The sequence below is a fragment of the Vanessa tameamea genome, chromosome Z (genome assembly GCF_037043105.1).
Source record: "Vanessa tameamea isolate UH-Manoa-2023 chromosome Z, ilVanTame1 primary haplotype, whole genome shotgun sequence".
NCBI lineage: Eukaryota > Metazoa > Arthropoda > Insecta > Lepidoptera > Nymphalidae > Vanessa > Vanessa tameamea.
This window is the reverse complement of record NC_087341.1, coordinates 15,008,089-15,028,056: the sequence shown is the minus strand read 5'-3', so window position 1 is coordinate 15,028,056 and position 19,968 is coordinate 15,008,089. Positions and strand designations below refer to the sequence as shown.

The 19,968-nt window shown below is 32.6% G+C and overlaps 1 protein-coding gene across 2 annotated transcripts in view; it reads left to right on the top strand.

The window, feature by feature from the left end:
• Positions 1-6,853: 6,853 nt before the first annotated feature.
• LOC113404123 (sterol regulatory element-binding protein cleavage-activating protein) overlaps positions 6,854-19,968 on the top strand; it is a 32,322-nt gene continuing 19,207 nt past the window's right edge. For both annotated transcript variants that reach the window (XR_003369373.2, XM_026644895.2), the window contains exons 1-9: positions 6,854-7,237; positions 7,378-7,487; positions 7,891-7,998; positions 9,070-9,178; positions 10,763-10,949; positions 11,614-11,759; positions 12,954-14,135; positions 17,183-17,391; positions 17,766-17,922. Coding sequence is in view for 1 of the 2 variants with exons in the window: in XM_026644895.2 (XP_026500680.2) it covers positions 7,119-7,237; positions 7,378-7,487; positions 7,891-7,998; positions 9,070-9,178; positions 10,763-10,949; positions 11,614-11,759; positions 12,954-14,135; positions 17,183-17,391; positions 17,766-17,922 (2,327 nt within the window). In the remaining variant the exon portion in view is untranslated. The remainder of the gene's footprint in view (positions 7,238-7,377; positions 7,488-7,890; positions 7,999-9,069; positions 9,179-10,762; positions 10,950-11,613; positions 11,760-12,953; positions 14,136-17,182; positions 17,392-17,765; positions 17,923-19,968) is intronic.

Genomic DNA, 19,968 nt, shown 5'->3' with positions numbered 1-19,968 from the left:
TTGACAATATGTTTACATAAAGTAGATCACCTCAATGTATGAATCTTGTATCATGTGGGCAGCTTTCCCTCATTCCGATGCCATTCTCTTATAGGTGCTATCTCTTGCCGTTCTGATCTTTTAAGCCTGGATTCATGGCCTTGCGATACTAAATTATAATATAACACGCCGTAAATTTCACAAACTATCCGTAATGACGTGCGCTACTTAAAAGACTTTCGACTGTTACATAAATAACGCACCTTAGATTCAAGTTAGGTCATATTTCAATTAAATTTTAAGCTTAGATGGATAATATTAAAAGGAAAAACTTATCGAGTGGTCTAGTAAATAAAAAAGTGGATTTTAACCGACAATATTTGATTCAAGACTGGACAAGCACAAAGATGTTTTTAAGAGTTTAGTTTATCATTCGATTTCATTTTAGGCTGGACGATTGAGAAAAATAGCGAAATGAAACTTTAAAATTCTTCGGCACGAGTATTAACCAACGTGTATTGGAGCAGCATATTAGATTAAGCTACAACCTTCTCGTTAAGAGCAGGCATTTGCCCATCTCGTAAACATGTATAATTTAACACCCGAATACCTTGCATAATGTAACATGTTCTGTAAAAAATGGCATACCACGGTTTTGCGTGAGTTGATACTAGGATTTGTAAAGTATTCTTTTGAGTATACCTCTCCCCTATGTTTAAACACAAAATTAAGAGGCTGCCAGCAAACAGTATCGTTGCTACAGGGAAAAAATAAAAGGGTGTCGCCGTTAAAGTATCTACTTGTTACCCGTAATATTTGAAGCAAAAGCGAAAGAACGGAATTGAATATTAAATGAAATAATTTATGCCATATTTATCATTTTGCAAATGAACAGGCTCACCTTAATGAAAACGTTTCATCAAATATATTTTTTTAGCTAAAAACTTAAACCTGAAACTTCTTTGCATAACTTTCACGTGAAAGTATGAAATTTGAATTGACGTGTAAAATTACTAGAGGCTCGTAATACATTTATGTTATTTGTAAATTATTATCAGCATATAATATAAACTAAATTGTCGATGTAATATATTTTTGAACTTGATAGCCAGCCTATTGCGGTTATAAAGCTACAGATACCTAGAACAGGATTCAAACCCCAGATTAAACCAATAGAAAGCAAGCCGTAGGTTTTGTGTTTATCTCTTCTTGTTCATAGAAATGGTTGTGTAGTTTATGACAAAGTCGGTAACAAATAAACAGACAGGGAAATAAAGAACTCTATTTTTTTAAGTGAGTTGACAATAAGTCACCACAGTTACGAACCAAACAAAAATTTATGACTGGTGTACACAATTTCGATAAAGGACACCAAAACAAGGCCGCACGACTTTGCTGTACTCCATGTGCAATGTGTAGTTATGCCGTGTTCACATTAACGCATGAGCATCGTAAATCACGCAGGATCAGACGTAAGCTATCAGTGACGCGGACCCACGTCAACACCGGCAATGAAACTTCGCACGGACACAGATAATTAATATCTAAGTGTACACAAATTGAAGTTTCTATTTTGAATTTCTAGCGTGAAAGTCTTTGTTAAAGTAAAAAGAAAAAAAAAACAAAATAAACTTTTTAATCTACATATTGATATTTCATTGAAATATTTAGAATTAACCGTCCAGTTAGTACATTTACAATATCCGAAGTAGAGAGAGTATATTATGATACGTAGAAATAATTATTAATAATTCACACACTTGCTATAAAATGCAGTATGCAGTTTGGTTTTGGTCACATTAACGCACAGGTCTCGTAAATCATGCGGGATCAGGCGCGGGCTATCAGTGACGCAGACCGACGTCAACACCGCCCCGTGGTACGTCGCAGTATAATGAATCACTGTTTAACTATACGTGCCTAATTTCTACCTTAAATGCATTTAGGTTAACTGATACAAAAACTGAAATTAAATACTTTCGTAAGAATAATATCGAGCAATAATTATCTGTAAGCAAAATGTTCGCAATCAGGCAACAACATTTAATGACAGTTTGTAATAGTGTGATTCTACTAATTAAGGTAAAACAATTGTTTTCAGTTTTTCGAAATAATAATAAATATAAATAAATATTGGACAACATCACATACAGTACTCTGATCCCAATGTAAGTAGTTAATGCACTTGTGTTATGGAAAATCAGAAGTAACGACGGTACCACAAACACCCAGACCCATGACAACATGGAAAACTAATGAACTTTTTCTACATCGACTCGGCCGGGAATCGAACCCGAGACCTCGGAGTGGAGTACCCACGAAAACAGTGTACACACTACTCGACCAAGGAAGTCGTCAATAAAAATCAAAAATAAAAACAGAAATGTTGGCTTAATTGAGTATGTAATGATGATCAACAATTATATATACCAACTGATGTTTGTATAAAGCGACATATTTTATACGTCTATTTTTTAAGAATTTAAATAAAAAACAAATTAAAATTATGGTAAATTTTAATTAGTTTTTTATTTAAATTTGAATCCAACTTTTAAGTGATATTAATAAATATGAAGGACGTTTTAACAAATATTCTTCGTTAAAAAAATAAAATAAAACATCAGGCAGGTAAAAGTGCGGGGAGGGGGATCTTCGTTAAGGTTTAATTAAATCGTCCTCAACGGCCTCTCGCGTTTTAATTCCACCGTTATTAACGCTGTTAAAAAGTGAGCAAACGGAACATAAAAACGAATAGAGACGCGAATGAAAAGAAAATATTACAGTACAAATACATCGCATTTATTTAAGGCAAAACCAGTTAATCTTCTTTTAAGTTTTAATTTATTTTATGTAAACATGAAAAGAATCATTAATAAATAAAATATAAATGACGGTGGTGTATATTTTATTTAAAATACACCTAGCATAACAATATACAATTCAAGAATATTTTTATTATAAGCATGTTATTAATTCTATTATTTTTTTTTATAAATATTTCATATTAAAAATAATAATTAAGAAACGAAAAGCATTCCTAGCGAGTCCATAGACAATATGCGGTGACAGAGCAGACGAGTGGCCGCGGCGTTTCCGCAGAGGAACACTCGCGATAAGACGGCCTCCTCCCCTCGCTCGCGATCTCCACTGCATCCTAACAGTTTGGATTTTAATATTACACTTAAGTGTTGTTTCTAAAGACGTCCCTGGTTAAGTATTAATTTGTCCAAACTTGAAACGAAGCCATATCTACGTTTCCGGAACTTCTTTGCATAAAATGTTTTCATTACCGCTTCTTAGAGGGAAATAGATTATTTGATATCGCGAATATTCAATCGAAGTCATGAAAAATATTTTATAAGAATAATAAAAGTTGTATACATAAATAATATATAATTTGTATCAAATATCAACAGCCTAAAACTATTTTTAAATACAACGTTATAGCTTTCCCTTAGTAGTTTTCGGATGACGTCATAATAGCAACGATAGGAACAGCTCTAAGAATTCGGCACCCCTTTAGTCAAAATCAGTTGAGACGTATTAGTTCTACTGGTAACATTTTCGTACATACACTCACATGATACCGGAGCTGTTTTAATAACATCGTTTGATTCGAAACTGATATTAATATTTATGACTAAGTAATTAATCATTTGATTACTAAAAAAAGGATATCGAACACAAAGGTAATTAATTCCATCCTTGAAAACATAAAATACAACTTTATTATAAAAATCCGACGCAGATTTTGCCCCTTACTAATGTTACTTACAAAAGTAGCTGCCTCTTTACTTCTACTTACCTAAACTAAATTCAAATTCGACACTTGTAATATACTTGACCACAGGTTGGGCGTTGAAGGAAAACATCGTGAAAATACCAGAATGTCTTTTATAAAAATCTGCCACCTCTATCTCTGTGTGCTTGCATTATAGCAGATGGTAGAAAACACTGTAATTTTTATTTTTCTTAAGATCAAAACTCGTTTCGTCCCAGCAGACCGGACAGGTACAATTATTGTATATTGCTTTAATTTAAACTTGGAACATGTAATAGGCATAAAAAAAATGCGAATATTTTTTTATACAACTACGATTATTCATAAACATCAAAACATACATAGAAAAGAATATTATTTTATAAACATTTTTTAACAAAAAGCGGAAAATACTTAAATATAATACCAAGTTTGGATTGAACAATTTTATTGCATTTTATTCATAAACGTATTTAGCAAAGCCTGACAGTCGACTTTCTACCTGTATATACGTACAAATGATCATGGCAATCAGTTGAACGGTACAGAATTGTATGTACCTACTGTAGTGCCATTTAGCGGCGAGTCACTAAAAATTGGATAGTATACTGAGTATACAACAACTTGCTAGAAAATACATGTACAACTCTCATGGTAATCAGATCGATCGACCGCCTCGTTGGTCTAGTGGCTAGACATAAGGCCGCAGATCTCAAGGTCCTGGGTTCAAATCCCAGGTCAGGCCGATAGAAAGTTATTGGGTTATTCTAACTAAACATTCAAAGTCCCGTAATTTGGAAGTTTGGTTGTTGATACGCATCTGAACTACTTGGGGCCATGTCGGATAATATGCAGTTCCATCGGATTATGAGAGTGAAATAAAGTGCACCTGAGTTTGCGTCTCTGTCTTCAAGTAAATACTTGAACACAATTTTTATTATAAAGAAAATATAGGCCACGAGGTCACGGTTCACATTGATATCACGACGCTAAAATATATTACTTAGCAGAATCAACGAATCATTCGATGGTATTGTATGCAGAAGACTACTGTGTAGTTTAAAATAATTACTCTTAAACATTAAACAAACAATTCTAACAACAAGCACTAATATTTGATAGCGTTTGTTAGATAACAATAACACCGAATTGTATTAATAAAACAAAGATATTGAACATAGAATAGGTAATATTCAAATTAATTTAAATATTTGAATATTTTTTTTTACAATAAGTCTGAAAAAAATATTCATTAAATTATTAGATACGGCAATATTATAGTTTATAATACTTCTGTAACATACATTACAGCTGTGCTATGTAATTTGTTTTTCATGCAAATCTATTACCGACAAATGGAATGTATTTAATTCCACGTAATCGACGTAACAATTTCTTAACCTAAGTGAGGTCTTGACAAGCCTATGCATTTAAGGAGCTTAGTTATTAAAATACTTTGCAGCAAAAAGTATTAGTAGCAGACAGTAGTTATATTAAATCAGCATTTATTAATCTAATAAAAAAATGTTAGCTCTACATATTTAGACGTAATTTTCCGAGCAAAATAACTTTTTTCTTCGAATTAAAAAAAAAAACACGTTTGGCTTCTACTTAGTTTTTTAACCCTGACTTTCGACTAAAGCGACCAACTTTCTTTTCTTTTCGTGGAAGATATAAAAAAGTTTCTACGTACGAAAATTGTACTACCTGCTAAGTGCATCTCTATCCTGCTAAGCTTGAAGCTATTTGAGCAACGTGTGTGTCAAGTAGTATACATTAGTTAAGTTAGAATTGGAGTGTGTCGATAACAATTTACTTTAATTTGGTTTACGTTTTCATTTTTTTTTATACTCAAACCAGCCAGTCACTTATTTCCGCTCTCTTGTCAAAGTCAAAGTCAAAAATCTTTATTCAATATAGAAGTATTTACAAAAAGTAGTTAAAAATCTACTACCGGTTCGGAATTTAACATCTCGGACCTGAGAAGAACCGGCGAAAGAAACTCAGCGGGATATTTTTTTTTGTTTTCATTTTGCATGTACAATAATAATTATATTTTAGCTATTTGAAACAGCCTGGAGGCGATCATTTCATTCCCAAGGTGTGCAGTCAACTAAAAAGTCATTAGTGTTGTAATATCCTTTAGTACACAAATGCTCTTTAACGATTCTTTTGAATTTTATAATTGAATAATTTTGAACGTTTTCTGGGATCCTGTTGTAAAAACGTATACATTGCCCCAAAAAAGAGTTACTAACCCTGTGTAATCGGGTGCTTGGAGTAACAAGTTTATTCTTGTTCCTAGTGTTAATAGAATGTACGTCACAATTTCTGGGAAAATCATTTATGTTTTTGCGTACATACCTAACATTATCAAAAACAAATTGAGAAGCGACAGTCATTATTTAAATTTTTTTAAATTAACCTTTTAACGAATCTTTTGGGCACAGGTTATAAATTGCACGAATAGCCCTCTTCTGCAGTATAAAAATGGTATTAATGTCAGCTGCATTACCCCAGAGTAGGATGCCATACGACATTATACTGTGGAAATAACTGAAGTACACAAGGCGAGCCGTATCCACATCAGTCAAAAGTATAATTTTTTTTACCGCATAGGCTGTAGTGCTGAGTCTATTCGCCAATTTATTTATATGGGGGCCCCATTGGAGCTTAGAGTCTATTGTCATACCAAGGAACTCTGTTGATTCTAAAACATCTAATGCTTCCCCGTTTAAAAGTACACTCGTTTTGACACATCTTAGATTGGGAGTAGTGAATTTAATACATTTTGTCTTTTTACTATTTAACATTAAATTATTAACACTAAATCAATTTACTAAAATTAATTAAATTGTAACAATTTAGTAAATTGCAATCAAGAATCCTCTTTTTTCTGCACATCTAGGGCTGGAGCTCTTCAGAATGAGACCATAACTGATATTTTATGTGCAGCTATCGTCCCATAATAAGTGGGACAACAATCGGCTTACGCTATTAATATATAAGAAAGATAATGTATAGATGAATTAATATTTGATCAATTTTAATCTGTGTACTTTAGTCTGTGAATATAGGTGCATTTTGTTTGTCGTTCAAATGTCAACACAAAGCTGTCAAAATTGCGTGGTCGGTGATGACTGATGTAATAGTGCACACTGCAAAGTAGATGTAGCGGTATGTCCATGCATGATGCACAATATTCAAGTAATCTTTCATATTACGAGTGGACATGCAATCATCCGTGATATCGGCTACTTTTTTATCCTAATTGTGTTTAAACGTTGCCTGCACTTTATTTGTGACGTAAATAAGTGTGCAATGGGCTCGTGAATGTTCGAATTGAACCACGCAATTTCTAAGAATATTTATATAAACAATGGCTGGAACCACTTTACCCGAAAGGGTTGCACAGATATATTATACGTATGGTCTCTTCTGTTCATCATACCCCTTTGTGGCAATAACGTTTGCACTCTCTGTTATCCTAGTATGTTGGTAAGTAGCCTACTAACAATAATTATTTAATACTGCATATAAACATCAATATGTTTAACATTGTTTTGTTATTTTTTAAATATAATTGAACAATTTTTTCTTAAAATGTTCAATGAAATCTTATTGTAAACTCTTTACAGCTATCCACTATTAAATGTCCCTCTACCAGGAAATATACCAACTGTTGTAAATCTGAATCTAAATGAACATCATGTAGCAACTGACTGCAGTGCCAAGAACTGTCCCACAGGCTAGTACAAATTTAATAAACAATGTGATTAGTGTATTTATTTATTTTACATATAGTCTAATTATTGTATACTTACAAGTTTAAAGAAAAAAATCGCAATATTTAAGAATGTGTCTAATTAGTGATTATATTAAACACCAAATGCTTATTATAAGCAAACAAAATAATAGTATTTTTAATATCTATAATAATCAAACAGTAACAACTTTTATTATTAGAGGAAGACATCAAGGCACAACAGGTTAACTATTACATTTAAATACAATAAGATATGTAATGAAACTGGTACTAATCTTTGCATATTCTTTCATTTTATCTTGCATTATAATAATAATTATTGACTAATATAACAATAGAATAAAAACTTCATTACTAAAAAAAATAATATCGATAAATCTTACAGGTTCATCATTCCAATTAGAGTTATTACATAATGAAACACAGAAACTTCCCTATGTTTGGGTAAAAGACAAACCACTGCTATACATTCATCAAATCATAATGAGAATAGGTAAGTAGAGTATTGTTAATGCCTTCCCTTTAATGTTATTATCCTGAACGATTTCAGCCATGACAAATGAATCTAGAAGACCTACCTATAAGATATTATGATGCACAAATGTGTGTTCACAAACAAATGTACTCTATTCCTCATTCAAAACTTGATGCCTGGCAATCCAATTCAAAAAATTTTAATAGAAAAAAAATATTGAAATTACATTCGATTTGATTAATCTATGTAAATATAGAATATTTTCTTCATTGGTATTGTGGTTAGTTCTAAGACTGAATGACCTGAAATCCTGTGTTACCCTATCAAAAAATTATAATGGGTTTCTCTGTCAAAAAAGCTAATGACAATTAGCAGCCTGTAAATTGATGATACTCCTGTGTCTTGTGAAATACATAAAACTGTTCGTCTAATGCACAATCTCTTACCGGTAGTGTCCGATTAGCCACCGCTTTGGATTATGAGATTGAAAATAAAGAGTATTTTGAGAGTTGAGATTTGTATGTTATTTGTCCACAAACTTGTATTCTACAATACACTATTAAGTATATTGATATTGGCCACCATAGTCGCTATTGGTCAAGAGGATCATATACTGTACAAATGTCTTTTTACATATTTTTTTTATGGGATAGGTTGTCGGTCGAGTATATTGGCCACCTGATGGTAAGTGATCACAACCTCCCATAGACAATGGTGCTGTTAGATATTTTAACCATTTCTTAGATCGCCAATGCACCACCAACCTTGCAATTTAATATGCTATGTCCCTTGTGCCTGGCTTACTCACCTTTCCAACTGGAACACAACAATACTTTGTACTGCTGTCTGGCGGTAGATATCTGATGAGTGGATGGTACCTACCCAGATGGGCTTGTACAATGCCCTACCACCAAGTCCTTTCTTTGCTAAATAAAGAAGAGAATAATTTAAAATTTAATATACAAATTATATATAATATATAAATTAAATAAAGTAACCAAAGATCTTTGGTTTAAATACAACAATGTAATTTATGTTATATAGGTAATTGATACCATATATTAATATTTAATTTCATAATCTTGCTAGGAGTGTCACCTTGGAACAATAATCTGAAAATGTGGGATGCATTCCGAGCACCTCTGCAAGAAGTATTTCGATTACTGGAAACTGTTCGCAATCATGAAGATCCTGAAACGTAAGATATATCTTTTAACTTACAAATATTATAGTCATATTACTTGTGCCTTTGGTGTATTATTATTTGGAATGTTCTGATTGCATTTAGTTATTTTATGCGCTTGCATGTTTTTTTTATTTCTCATAAACATAAGTTTAAGAGATTATTATTTTAAAAAACATTAAATATGTATTCAGTGAAAAACAATAATTTTGTAATCCGAAAACAAAAGCACTCCTTTTTGTTTTCACAAATATTATTGCAATGCACTTGTGATAATTTGCTTTAGTTAATGTTAAGGCGAATTTTTTTTTAAGGAAAAATTATTTATGTTCAATTATATCAATCACTTTGTGTAATAAAGTATTATAATATTACTTTTATTACGAGCATACTTGTTATAATATACTCAAATCTACTAATAACATATCTGAAATGAAAGATGAATATATTACCATAGCAGCTGAGGCGGCTGAGCAGTATGTATTATTTTCGAACGATAGAAAAATAAATTTATTTCTCTATTTGTGAATTTATATTAAAAAAAAAACATTTGACTCGTTATTGCTTGCTGTATAGCCCCAATCGCATCCTGAAATAGTCTGTTAAGACTTTATGGACGATATATTTCGAAATTCAATTTACTGCGACTTGTATTGTGCTTTGCGTTATCTAGGTAATAGCGTGGGACATTGATTATAAGGCGCTAGGATGCTTGCGTCGTCTCTTGCGAAAGTCCATTATAAGCTGTTAGACTAAATGTTTATACATTGTGTTTGTGTATTTTATCATTACATATCTTGAATAATTTTGATCGATTTTGAAAACACTGTTATCTAACGATAAGAACAATAATACTCCGATAATAGAAAATTAACATCTGGTATTAATTTCGGTTTAATTTTTATAATTTTTCCAATATATTTCCTTTTTTTTTTTAATTTAATATGTAAACTTATCGGTCACCTGATGATAACTGGCCACCAACGCCCATAGACATTAAAAAACATTAACCACCTTCTTTGGGAACTAAGATGTTTTTTCTCTTGAAACTGGTACTCAAAAATACCAAGTATTGTTGTTTGACTGTAGAAGAATGACCAATGATACCTGAATGGGTTTGCTAATCTATTCGTATCTTACAAAAGCCTTTATATTTTAACACCTCTTACGTCTCAACATCATTCAAGTGATTTGGGAAATGGTTGCTATAGATAAAATGTTGAGAGTGTTAACTATTCAAACAAAGTCGGCTTTGTATATATAGTATATATAGCTATGAATGTTTTTGAAGCAGCGAATATTTAAACAATGCTATGTTTGATCCTTTCGAATGTCAAATAAATAACGATACGAGAAATCGATCATTAACTGGACACTAATATTTTTTATTTTTTATTTAACCTATTAATACCTTTTGTACTAATATTTGTAACGCGTCCTTGTATTGTTTGTGTCTTAATTATCGTGTTCTATTCTCAGGTATTTAAAACTGTTGTAGTTATTTAATCTGTGAGAACGATTACTGGTTTTTATAAATCATTCGTTACATAACTGTAGCCTTAAAAATAAGGCGTAACATGTGTGACTATTTGTTGGCAGAAAGGAAACACTATTGCAGCACTGTTACCAAATCGAAGGTATTAAGCGACGGGACAGCAAAGCGAGCATCGAACGCGTCCTACCGGAGTATAGCTGTCTCCTTCTATCTCCAGCAAATCTATGGCAACAAAGTCTACAATCTTTCTCTCTGGACGCTAACATTGTTAATACAATTTACGCATATCAGGTAAATTATAACATTTTGTATGTAATTGACCTTTAGTGACCTTTTTAAATGTTTTAAGACGCTGGACGCGTAAATTAAGTAGTAGTGTTTTCAATAGTTGTTGGTGGAATAAATTGATATTGATAAAAATATTACTCCTATATCAGTCAATGTTTCTGTAACAGTGGTATCTAACTTGTCATGTGTCTTGTGTTGGTAACAACACTGGCTCACTCGATCTCCTAACCCGATCAATTTAAAGTATTCATATTTAGCGGGTGAATAATTGATTCGGTATCTATCCAGATTTTCTATGTCTATAGCCTATTCCAACTGGAAAAGATTTATTTGTGAATGTTATTCAAATGTCAATACAGATAACTCAATAATTTCTGATTTTATACAGCCACTAATTGATGATAAATTTTATTTTATTTTAAACACCAAGAAATAAAACTAAAAACCAAGAAATAATACTATTTCAAAATAGGTTTAATTAACGTAAAGTCATACCCGCACCACCATTAATGTTTTCTTAAAGTCGTCATGAATTAATTATTTATTTAAAACAAAATTGGCGATAACTGATAACAATCGCCCCAAACATGAATAATGTATGTTACAAACGGTTGCGGGGCGGGTAAGAGAGTATTAATTAATGTATTTTTAATTGTTATGTGAATAGAATCTTCAAAAAGGCAAAGCATCCATAGCGGAAATGGCGTTCGGCATGCACCTGCGTGACGCGGGCATCAAGCGGTATCCGCTGCGTGTCCGGCCGCGAGTGTTACAATATGCCGTCACAATATTCTACCAGCACGTCGACCAACGGTAACTGATAACTATTACCATAGTACGCACCATTTTTGAAACATATCTATACCAATATTACAAAGAGGTAAAATTTGTTTGTTTGCGTGTAGGGGTCATTTTGGAAATAACGATCCAATTTAAAAAAAAAATCACCGATATAAAGCTACGTTTGTCCTGAGTGTTATAGAATATTAATCATACTTATATCATATTCTTTTTCTTAATGAATTGCGTCCGTGAGAAGCCGCAAACGAGTACTAGTTTCATATAGCAAACTAAACATTTTCACTAAATTATTGTTTAATAGTAATGAGCCTGAGGCCTTGTTGATAGAATACGTGAATCTTAACTTTATATATCGGGTTCAAATCTTACTACTCCTGATTTATACACCTCTTATTAGTAGAAAGTGATGTGAAATTCTGCCACAAATCTGCCATTATCTCGACGTGGAGTGACGTGGTGGAGTAAGAACATAAGTCTACTCTTTAAAAAGAGATGATACTTTTGCTCAGCAGGTGAACATTTACTGACCGTTAGAGTAACATCTCAGTATTTCTTCAATAACTTATTACAATACTTTCTAGAAAAAATATGGAAATTAGAACAATATTGAATAAAACAACCCACCTAGACTTTTTGTGTCTGTTTTATTAACGGAATAGTTTTCCTAAAAAACTTAAATTAAAAAGAATTCTCAGTGTTAAAATATTTAAATAATATGTATAATATTGATGCACGTTGAAATAAAATGTCTTCAACACATCCCGGCTTCACACGTGTAACTATTAAAGTTCACATATTAAAAATGTTGCTATCATTAAAAGAAGAATTCCTTAGTATTTTTTGTTTTGCCGTGGTGCTACTGTTTTGTATGATTAACACTACTGTACTAACATTTAGGTCTTTACTAAGGAAAATTTATTATTAATTTAACAGTAGTCTCTGTGTCAGTATTGCAGCACAGATAAAAATAATAGTGCAAGTTATCTGTTCATACAGAAATTATTTTTATTATAATAATAGAAATGAAAATTGAACAATTATTAATATAATAAAGTTTTGAACAACCAAAATAGTCCAAAATAAAAATGAAATCTTATATCTTAGCACAGGCTCGATTAACGTTTGATCTTATTTATTTATCTAAACCGGCACATTAAATTATTTTTCATGTCTTTGTATAACCATTGTCTCATTTTCTTATTACAGATATATCGATTCACTGTCTAAAAAGCTGAAGGAAATGTATCCACTATACCAGGACACGCCCCAATCCCACCCCGAAGAGATGACTCTCGTGTACTACCCGGGACAGTTTAATTACCACGAACTGGTACCTCTGATGATTACCTTCGTGGGTATTTTTCTATACGTATACTTCTCGGTGCGAAAAATTGAATTTATAAAATCAAAGTTTGGTCTCGCCGCCTGTGCTGTGCTCACGATTGCTGGAAGTCTATCAATGTCGATGGGAATATGTTTCTATTTCGGATTTTCACTGAGCTTACAAGGAAAAGAAATATTCCCTTATTTAGTGATAATTGTCGGTCTAGAAAACGTGCTAGTGCTCACGAAAAGCGTAACATCGACGGATTCCAGGCTCGACGTTAAGATACGACTCGCTCAAGGCTTAAGCAAAGAAGGGTGGTCGATCACAAAAAATCTTTTAACAGAGATAACAATTTTGACAGTCAGTTTCTTTACATTTGTGCCGTTTATTCAGGAGTTTTCAATATTCATGATCGTCAGTCTCATTTCGGACTATTTCATACAAATGGTATTCTTTGCAACGATACTCGGTATCGACGTGAGGCGGATGGAATTTTATCCCGAACAAAATTCCAAGTTACATTTAAAAGAGTACTTCAGCGCGAATAACGCTCTGAATTGGCGATTCAATAAGATCTACTCGGAGGAAAATCATTTTTCGCCGCAAAGAATGACCAAGTCAAAATCCCACCCTAGACTTAATGGCTTAGCACAAAACAGTCCAACAGATGTGGTGGCTAAAAGGAACTCAAGTTCGAGCGTTCAAGATAACAGAGTACCAAAAAGGATAAGACTCGTCAACATGTGGGCAAGGACGAGATTTTTCCAGCGAGCGTTCATGGTTTGGATGCTGGTGTGGATATCGATGATAGTGTACAATTCTGGAATCGTCGACTACTTTATAACTACTGTGGAGAAACCGAACGGCAGTGCAGAGTATCAGAAACAGTTGAACGAGAGGAACGAAACGAACAAGGAAATGTATATGATGTATAATGGCAGTGGCCGGCACCCCTTGGTCTTTTCACCTTTGCTAGAGTCTACTGAGTCAGATAAAGGAGCAACGGACGCGAATGACACGATTTTATTGAAGCATTCGTCTCATTACTGGGCTTTGTCCAGGTAAGCACTTGTCCTATCGTGTTATTTTTATATATAGTATATTAAGTATATTACATAGAATCTGTGCAATTCATAAAATGTATTGATAAACGAAAGATAAGTCAACAGATCTATACCATAACGTCAAATAGCCTATACGATCTCGTGCAATTCGATTTATAATCATAGAAAAATATGTAATGTATATAGGTTTTTTGTCTGAATAAAAACTTTTCAAACATTTTTCTCTGCACATTAAACGAGCGAGTATCAATATTAAAATCTAGAATAGATTTTGTGCGTCGTATTTAATGACTTCGGATTCGAGGTCTCTAAAACGCCTTCTTTCCATTTTACAGAAGGTTTACCTTTTGCACATTACTGTACTTGTAAATGATGATATTAATCATCAATTCACCATATAAAAGTGGCTTCTTAAACAGAAAAGCGTTAATAATCATCGCCTAATATAAGAAACCGTTATTTTTTTTATAAATTACGTTATTTCATCAACTATATTCTTCGTATTCTAGAGATAATTGAAATCAACACCTACATATTTGATTAAATCGATTAACGAAAAAATACTAAATATAATTCGCAAATCGCATCAAACTTCCCCAAGGCATACAAAAATTCAGAAAAAGCAATTATAATCCAATACGATTAATATTTATATTGCGACTTTTACTCTAAGATTCTGATGAGAAACGCATAATGCAATGTTATTAATTCAATTCATTAAAATTTTACACCAATATCATTTTCTTGGACATTTATTTTTACTACGAGACAATTTTGAATGTATATTAATATTTTGTACTTGATATATATTGGTGGTAGCTTTGAATTGAATTTAATCCTATATAGGTATTCTATAATAAGATACTCGAAATTCAATGCAGAACACTATAACAATTATAAAATTTATATGATACGTGTATCAAAATGCCTTATCATCTGTCGGTTGTCAATATTTCACGAGTGAGATACGAAGTGACTTCGTATAATGAAAAAATGCTTGCAAGATACTACTCGAATGTAATATGTTTAAATTTAATAATACTCAGTGTCTGGATTCTATTACAAATCACATATAAAAAAAATTAAATTAAAACCACATTCCACGCTGGCTATCTTACAGTAAATATATTTAATATTGTTATTTAATATATAAACTGTATACTATTTACAGTCTATTTATAATTACCTTATCACTTGTTATATCATTATTTATTATTCTGATTATCAACACAAGCGTAAATGGATTGTGAAGTATATACTAAACTATAATAGCACTTATGAAATTATTTGATACAGATACCGGGAACTGTTGCTTGCAGTTAAAGATATGCTGTGATATCATGATCAACCACGGCTTCAAGCCCAATTTCATCGAATTCGGTTTAGTGGTTTGGTCATAAAAGAGCAACAGACAGACAGTTACAGTTATACAGAAAAAAAAAAAAAAAATGTTCAAAGGTCTACAAAACAAAATGACAATAACAAAAATACACATGATTACATTTTTCATGATGTAGACACGGCATGCGTTTAATATTAAGTACCAATTAGCGTCTAGTCCAAGAGAGCAGCAGAGACCAAGCATACATTTGTTTTTTTTTGTTTAAGTTGTGTTATTTAATCTATTGAAATATTTTTTTAAAACAATTTTTAATGAGGCTATAGAACGGTCGGCAAAAATATTATTAGAACTAATACTATTGTAAGAGAAAAATATCTAATAAAAATATGTATATTATTATATTTTATTGTATTTTTCGTATGTTTGGCACCCTTAATATCCATCCTTAGGTTAGAATATGTTCGCCAGGTGAATTGTCAGTGTTAATTGATAAAAACGCGTAATCAGTAATGTAGGAACCTGACGGGTCAGTTATAAATACATATCATGACTGTTTATAACGAGATATCTTATAATATAGCTTATGAAGCCGATTATCTACAGGGAATCAAACGTTTATTATGGCTATATAATGACTATCTAAATCTATATCCGCGCTAATCTCTGGAACTACTGTGTGGAATTTCATTCCGTTCACGAGTCTCACGTACATCATTTCGGAATGTTTCGTGGAAATTACCTAAGTTTATTATATTATTTGTCTTGTATTGTGTATAAGAAGCTAATCTGTTTTTGAGTAAAGAAAAGTCAGTGCGTTACGTATTTATTATCAGTATGTGCATATATTATTGTTATTGAGTGATTACCGGAATCATCCACGTTATATATCAAGAAAGACATTCCAGTTTCTGTTCTACATATCGGTTGATGTGTTATATGCTACTAGTTGTCGCCTGCGGCTTCGCTCGCGTTTTAGGGGTCGGTCACTAGGTGTTAGGCAAATAAATGTAACCTATGTCCTTCATTGGGGATCAAGCTTTTCTAATACCAAATTTCATGAAATTGTGTTCAGTGTTTTAGTCGTGAAAGAGCAACAGACACAGTTACAGTCTCCTTTCAAATATTAGTACAGGTTTTTTTTTAATTTAAACCATCGAATCACCGCAGACGTTTCATCCTTGTCTTTGCTGTAGACATCTATTATTTTTTATTTTTTTTAGTAGTTTGATGTGATTGCATATTTTTTATTTCCATGCAGAATCACAAACGAAATATCAGGATAACGATTTTAATAGATTTTTGTGCTTTTTTTTCTGTATGATATTTCTTTATTAATGAAAAAAAAAACACTGACCCATTGCGGTAAAATATTGAAAACAGTGCCATCTTGAGAAACGCTACTAAACCAACCTAAATGTAATTATACTCGTTCTAAGATCTACACTAAAACAAAGTTCTAAAGCCATTACGACTTAATTAATTATTATTAGTAATATAGCAATAATGTGTTGCATCTATCAATTTGGGTATAAGTTCTTTAGTTTCTCTCATTGACCTTTTAACAATGTTTGAGAAGACTACGGTTCCTCTCTTTATCCTGAAAAGTGCAAGCTATGAATATGACTAGCTGATAATTATAATATTAGATTTTTTTATAAACATTATTATTATATATATTATACTTTAAAATTAAATATTTCAGATTGTCACCGTACCATTGGTCCGCGATTCTGTCGCAGTACAATGAGTCAGTGGCGGGCAGGTACGTGGTGGTCTTACCGCCGGTTCTGGTAAGTCATCGCGTCGGACCAGAGCTAGCAGCGGGGTTGCGTCACCCGGACGAGCGAGACCCGCCGCCTCTCCGCTGGCAGGCATTAGCAGCTGCTCTCGATCCCATTGAAATATTACCTGGTAAGACTTAGACTTTCAAATATATAAATAAATAAAAAAATAATATAAATATTGGACAACATCACATACATTACTCTGATCCCAATGTAAGTAGCTAAAGTACTTGTGTTATGGAAAATCAGAAGTAACGACGGTACCACAAACACTCAGACCCAAGACAACATAGAAAACTAAAATCTTTCTACATCGACTCGGCCGGGAATCGAACCCGGGATCTCGGAGTGGCGTACCCATGAAAACCGGTGTACCACTACTCGACCACGGAGGTCGTCATATTATTAATATATAAAATTATATATTAAATTAACTTTTAAATAATCACTAATTACAGTTACGTTTTATTTGTTTTTCATAAAAACTAAATATATCCACAGAATTTGACGTTATCGACGGCAAAAGCCCGGGCCACCAATGGGGAAAAGGGAATGATCTGCCGATATACCCGACAACTCCCATGGAAATTCTTCTAGTAGCAATCCTTTGTATAATAAGTGTTACTGTTATTGCATACATGATGGTAGGGCTTTACAGGTAAGAAACCATTTATTTTTTATTTCATTAATGCCAAGTTCTAAATTTTCTATCTATACTAAAAAATTGGTGATGTTTTTTTTTATGGCCTAACTGAAAAAACTACTGAGTCGATATATATAAAATTTATACCAGAAAATGCAGCGCATTTGGAGAAAATTTAGTGTATTTATTTATAGTTGTAAGTACGTAGTTGCGCTTCGTAGTTTCACACGCTTTAAATGTTAACGATTGACACGACGAACGCCAATATCAATTTCTTGTTACATATATTTACGTGCACTATTACTTCAGTAACTTTGTATGAATTTTACAATTAAATTCAAATTTCATTTGTCGGATTCCTTATTATTTATAATTAACTTGTTAAACCATAGTGTATAACTATGGTTTACACATGAGGTTTAACAAACTTGATTGAAAAAATCATTTTCAGTTTGTTTTGTATCTTGACTTGTACTGCATTTTAATTCAAGTGGATAATTATCGTAATAATGTATCGGATGAACAGTGTGCTGAAATTTGCAGGGACGTTACACGTTTTTTGAGCCCAAGTGGTCCGTGAATCTTAACCGTAATTTACCGGTTGAAATCCGAGCATATGCCACTGAGTTTTTATATAAATTGCTTCTGTCACGTGTGTATCGACCAAAAAGCATTGGAGCTGCATGGCGGAATAAGCTCCAAAGCTTCTAATCCAATCCAGCCAATCTCAAGCCAGCGAGTTGTTATAATTTTCAGAGTCTATCTAAGAGCACCCATACTACTTAAGCACCCATACTATTTCAATGACGTACGACCACAATACTTTCGTGATAGTTCACTCACTCTTCCAACCGGAACACTTAGATAGTAGAATATGTGATGAGTGGGTAGTATTTATTCAGACAGGCTAACACAAAGTCTTATTATATGACCAAGTAATGTGTTGCAAACGCAGCGATTTCCTTCGGGATACCATATACCGTTCCACAAATACCCTTGCCACTGACACTGCAATTCGTAGTGCACTTCTAGAAAATTGTTAAGTTCGCACTGAAATGAACGTATATAATTATTGAAATCTATTGTAACAGGTCCGCCTTGCCTACGTGACCACCGATAGGTTTGAAGTGAAAATCTATAAGTATAACTCGCTTAACATCTGGATTAATTATTTTTGTACGCAGAATTCGGAGAAATTGGAGAACCGATGAAAGAAATCATTTTTATTAACAATTATGTTCACAATGGTATTATTCATATTTTTATTTGAAAGTGCCTGGGAGAGATCGCTTCTTGCTTAAAGTTTGTTATCATCTAAGAAATGATTCGTGTTATAATATCCTCTAACACACAAACGTTTCTTAATTATTTTATAGGAAAAAAGCCAGCAGTGAGCAGAAAGCCGCAGGATATACTGTTAAGGAAGTAACTAAAATAAACAAGGCGAGCCGTTAACAACAAGTTAACAACCTTATTTTCTTAACCGCAAATGCTACAGAGCTCAGTCCACTCGCTGACCCAAATTTCGTAGTGTTATTAAAGTTTAACACAAATATGATTTTACACTTTTAAATTTGGAGTTATAACTTTGATACATTTAGTAATTTTTACTACTTAGTCTTTCTGAGGGAGCATTGTTTACGTCGTCAGATATAGCTTGGAATCTTCGTATTTTTAAATTAAAATAAGTGTTATCAGCTAACAATACCATCTTGTGCTTATGATATTTAATATATGGTACGTCATTTATATAAATGAGCAAGAGAAATGGACCAAAAATATATTTTTAAGTAATCCCCCGTCTAGTACGAATTGGAACCCCGGGAGATCTCTTGCTTGCTTGATTTCGATTGCTCGGTTACACATTCAAAGTATGGTGCCTATAATACCGTAGTGATAATCGCAAGCCATAAGAAAATTAGTTAAGTCAGCGCACCGCAGCCGCAGCGTTAGCGTTCTGCATGAAATCAAAACGAATGTCATATTCTTGTATACTGTTTTAAAATAAATGATTGAGCGACGGTAGAAGAGAAATCTAGTTTTTTAGATGTTTATTTAAAA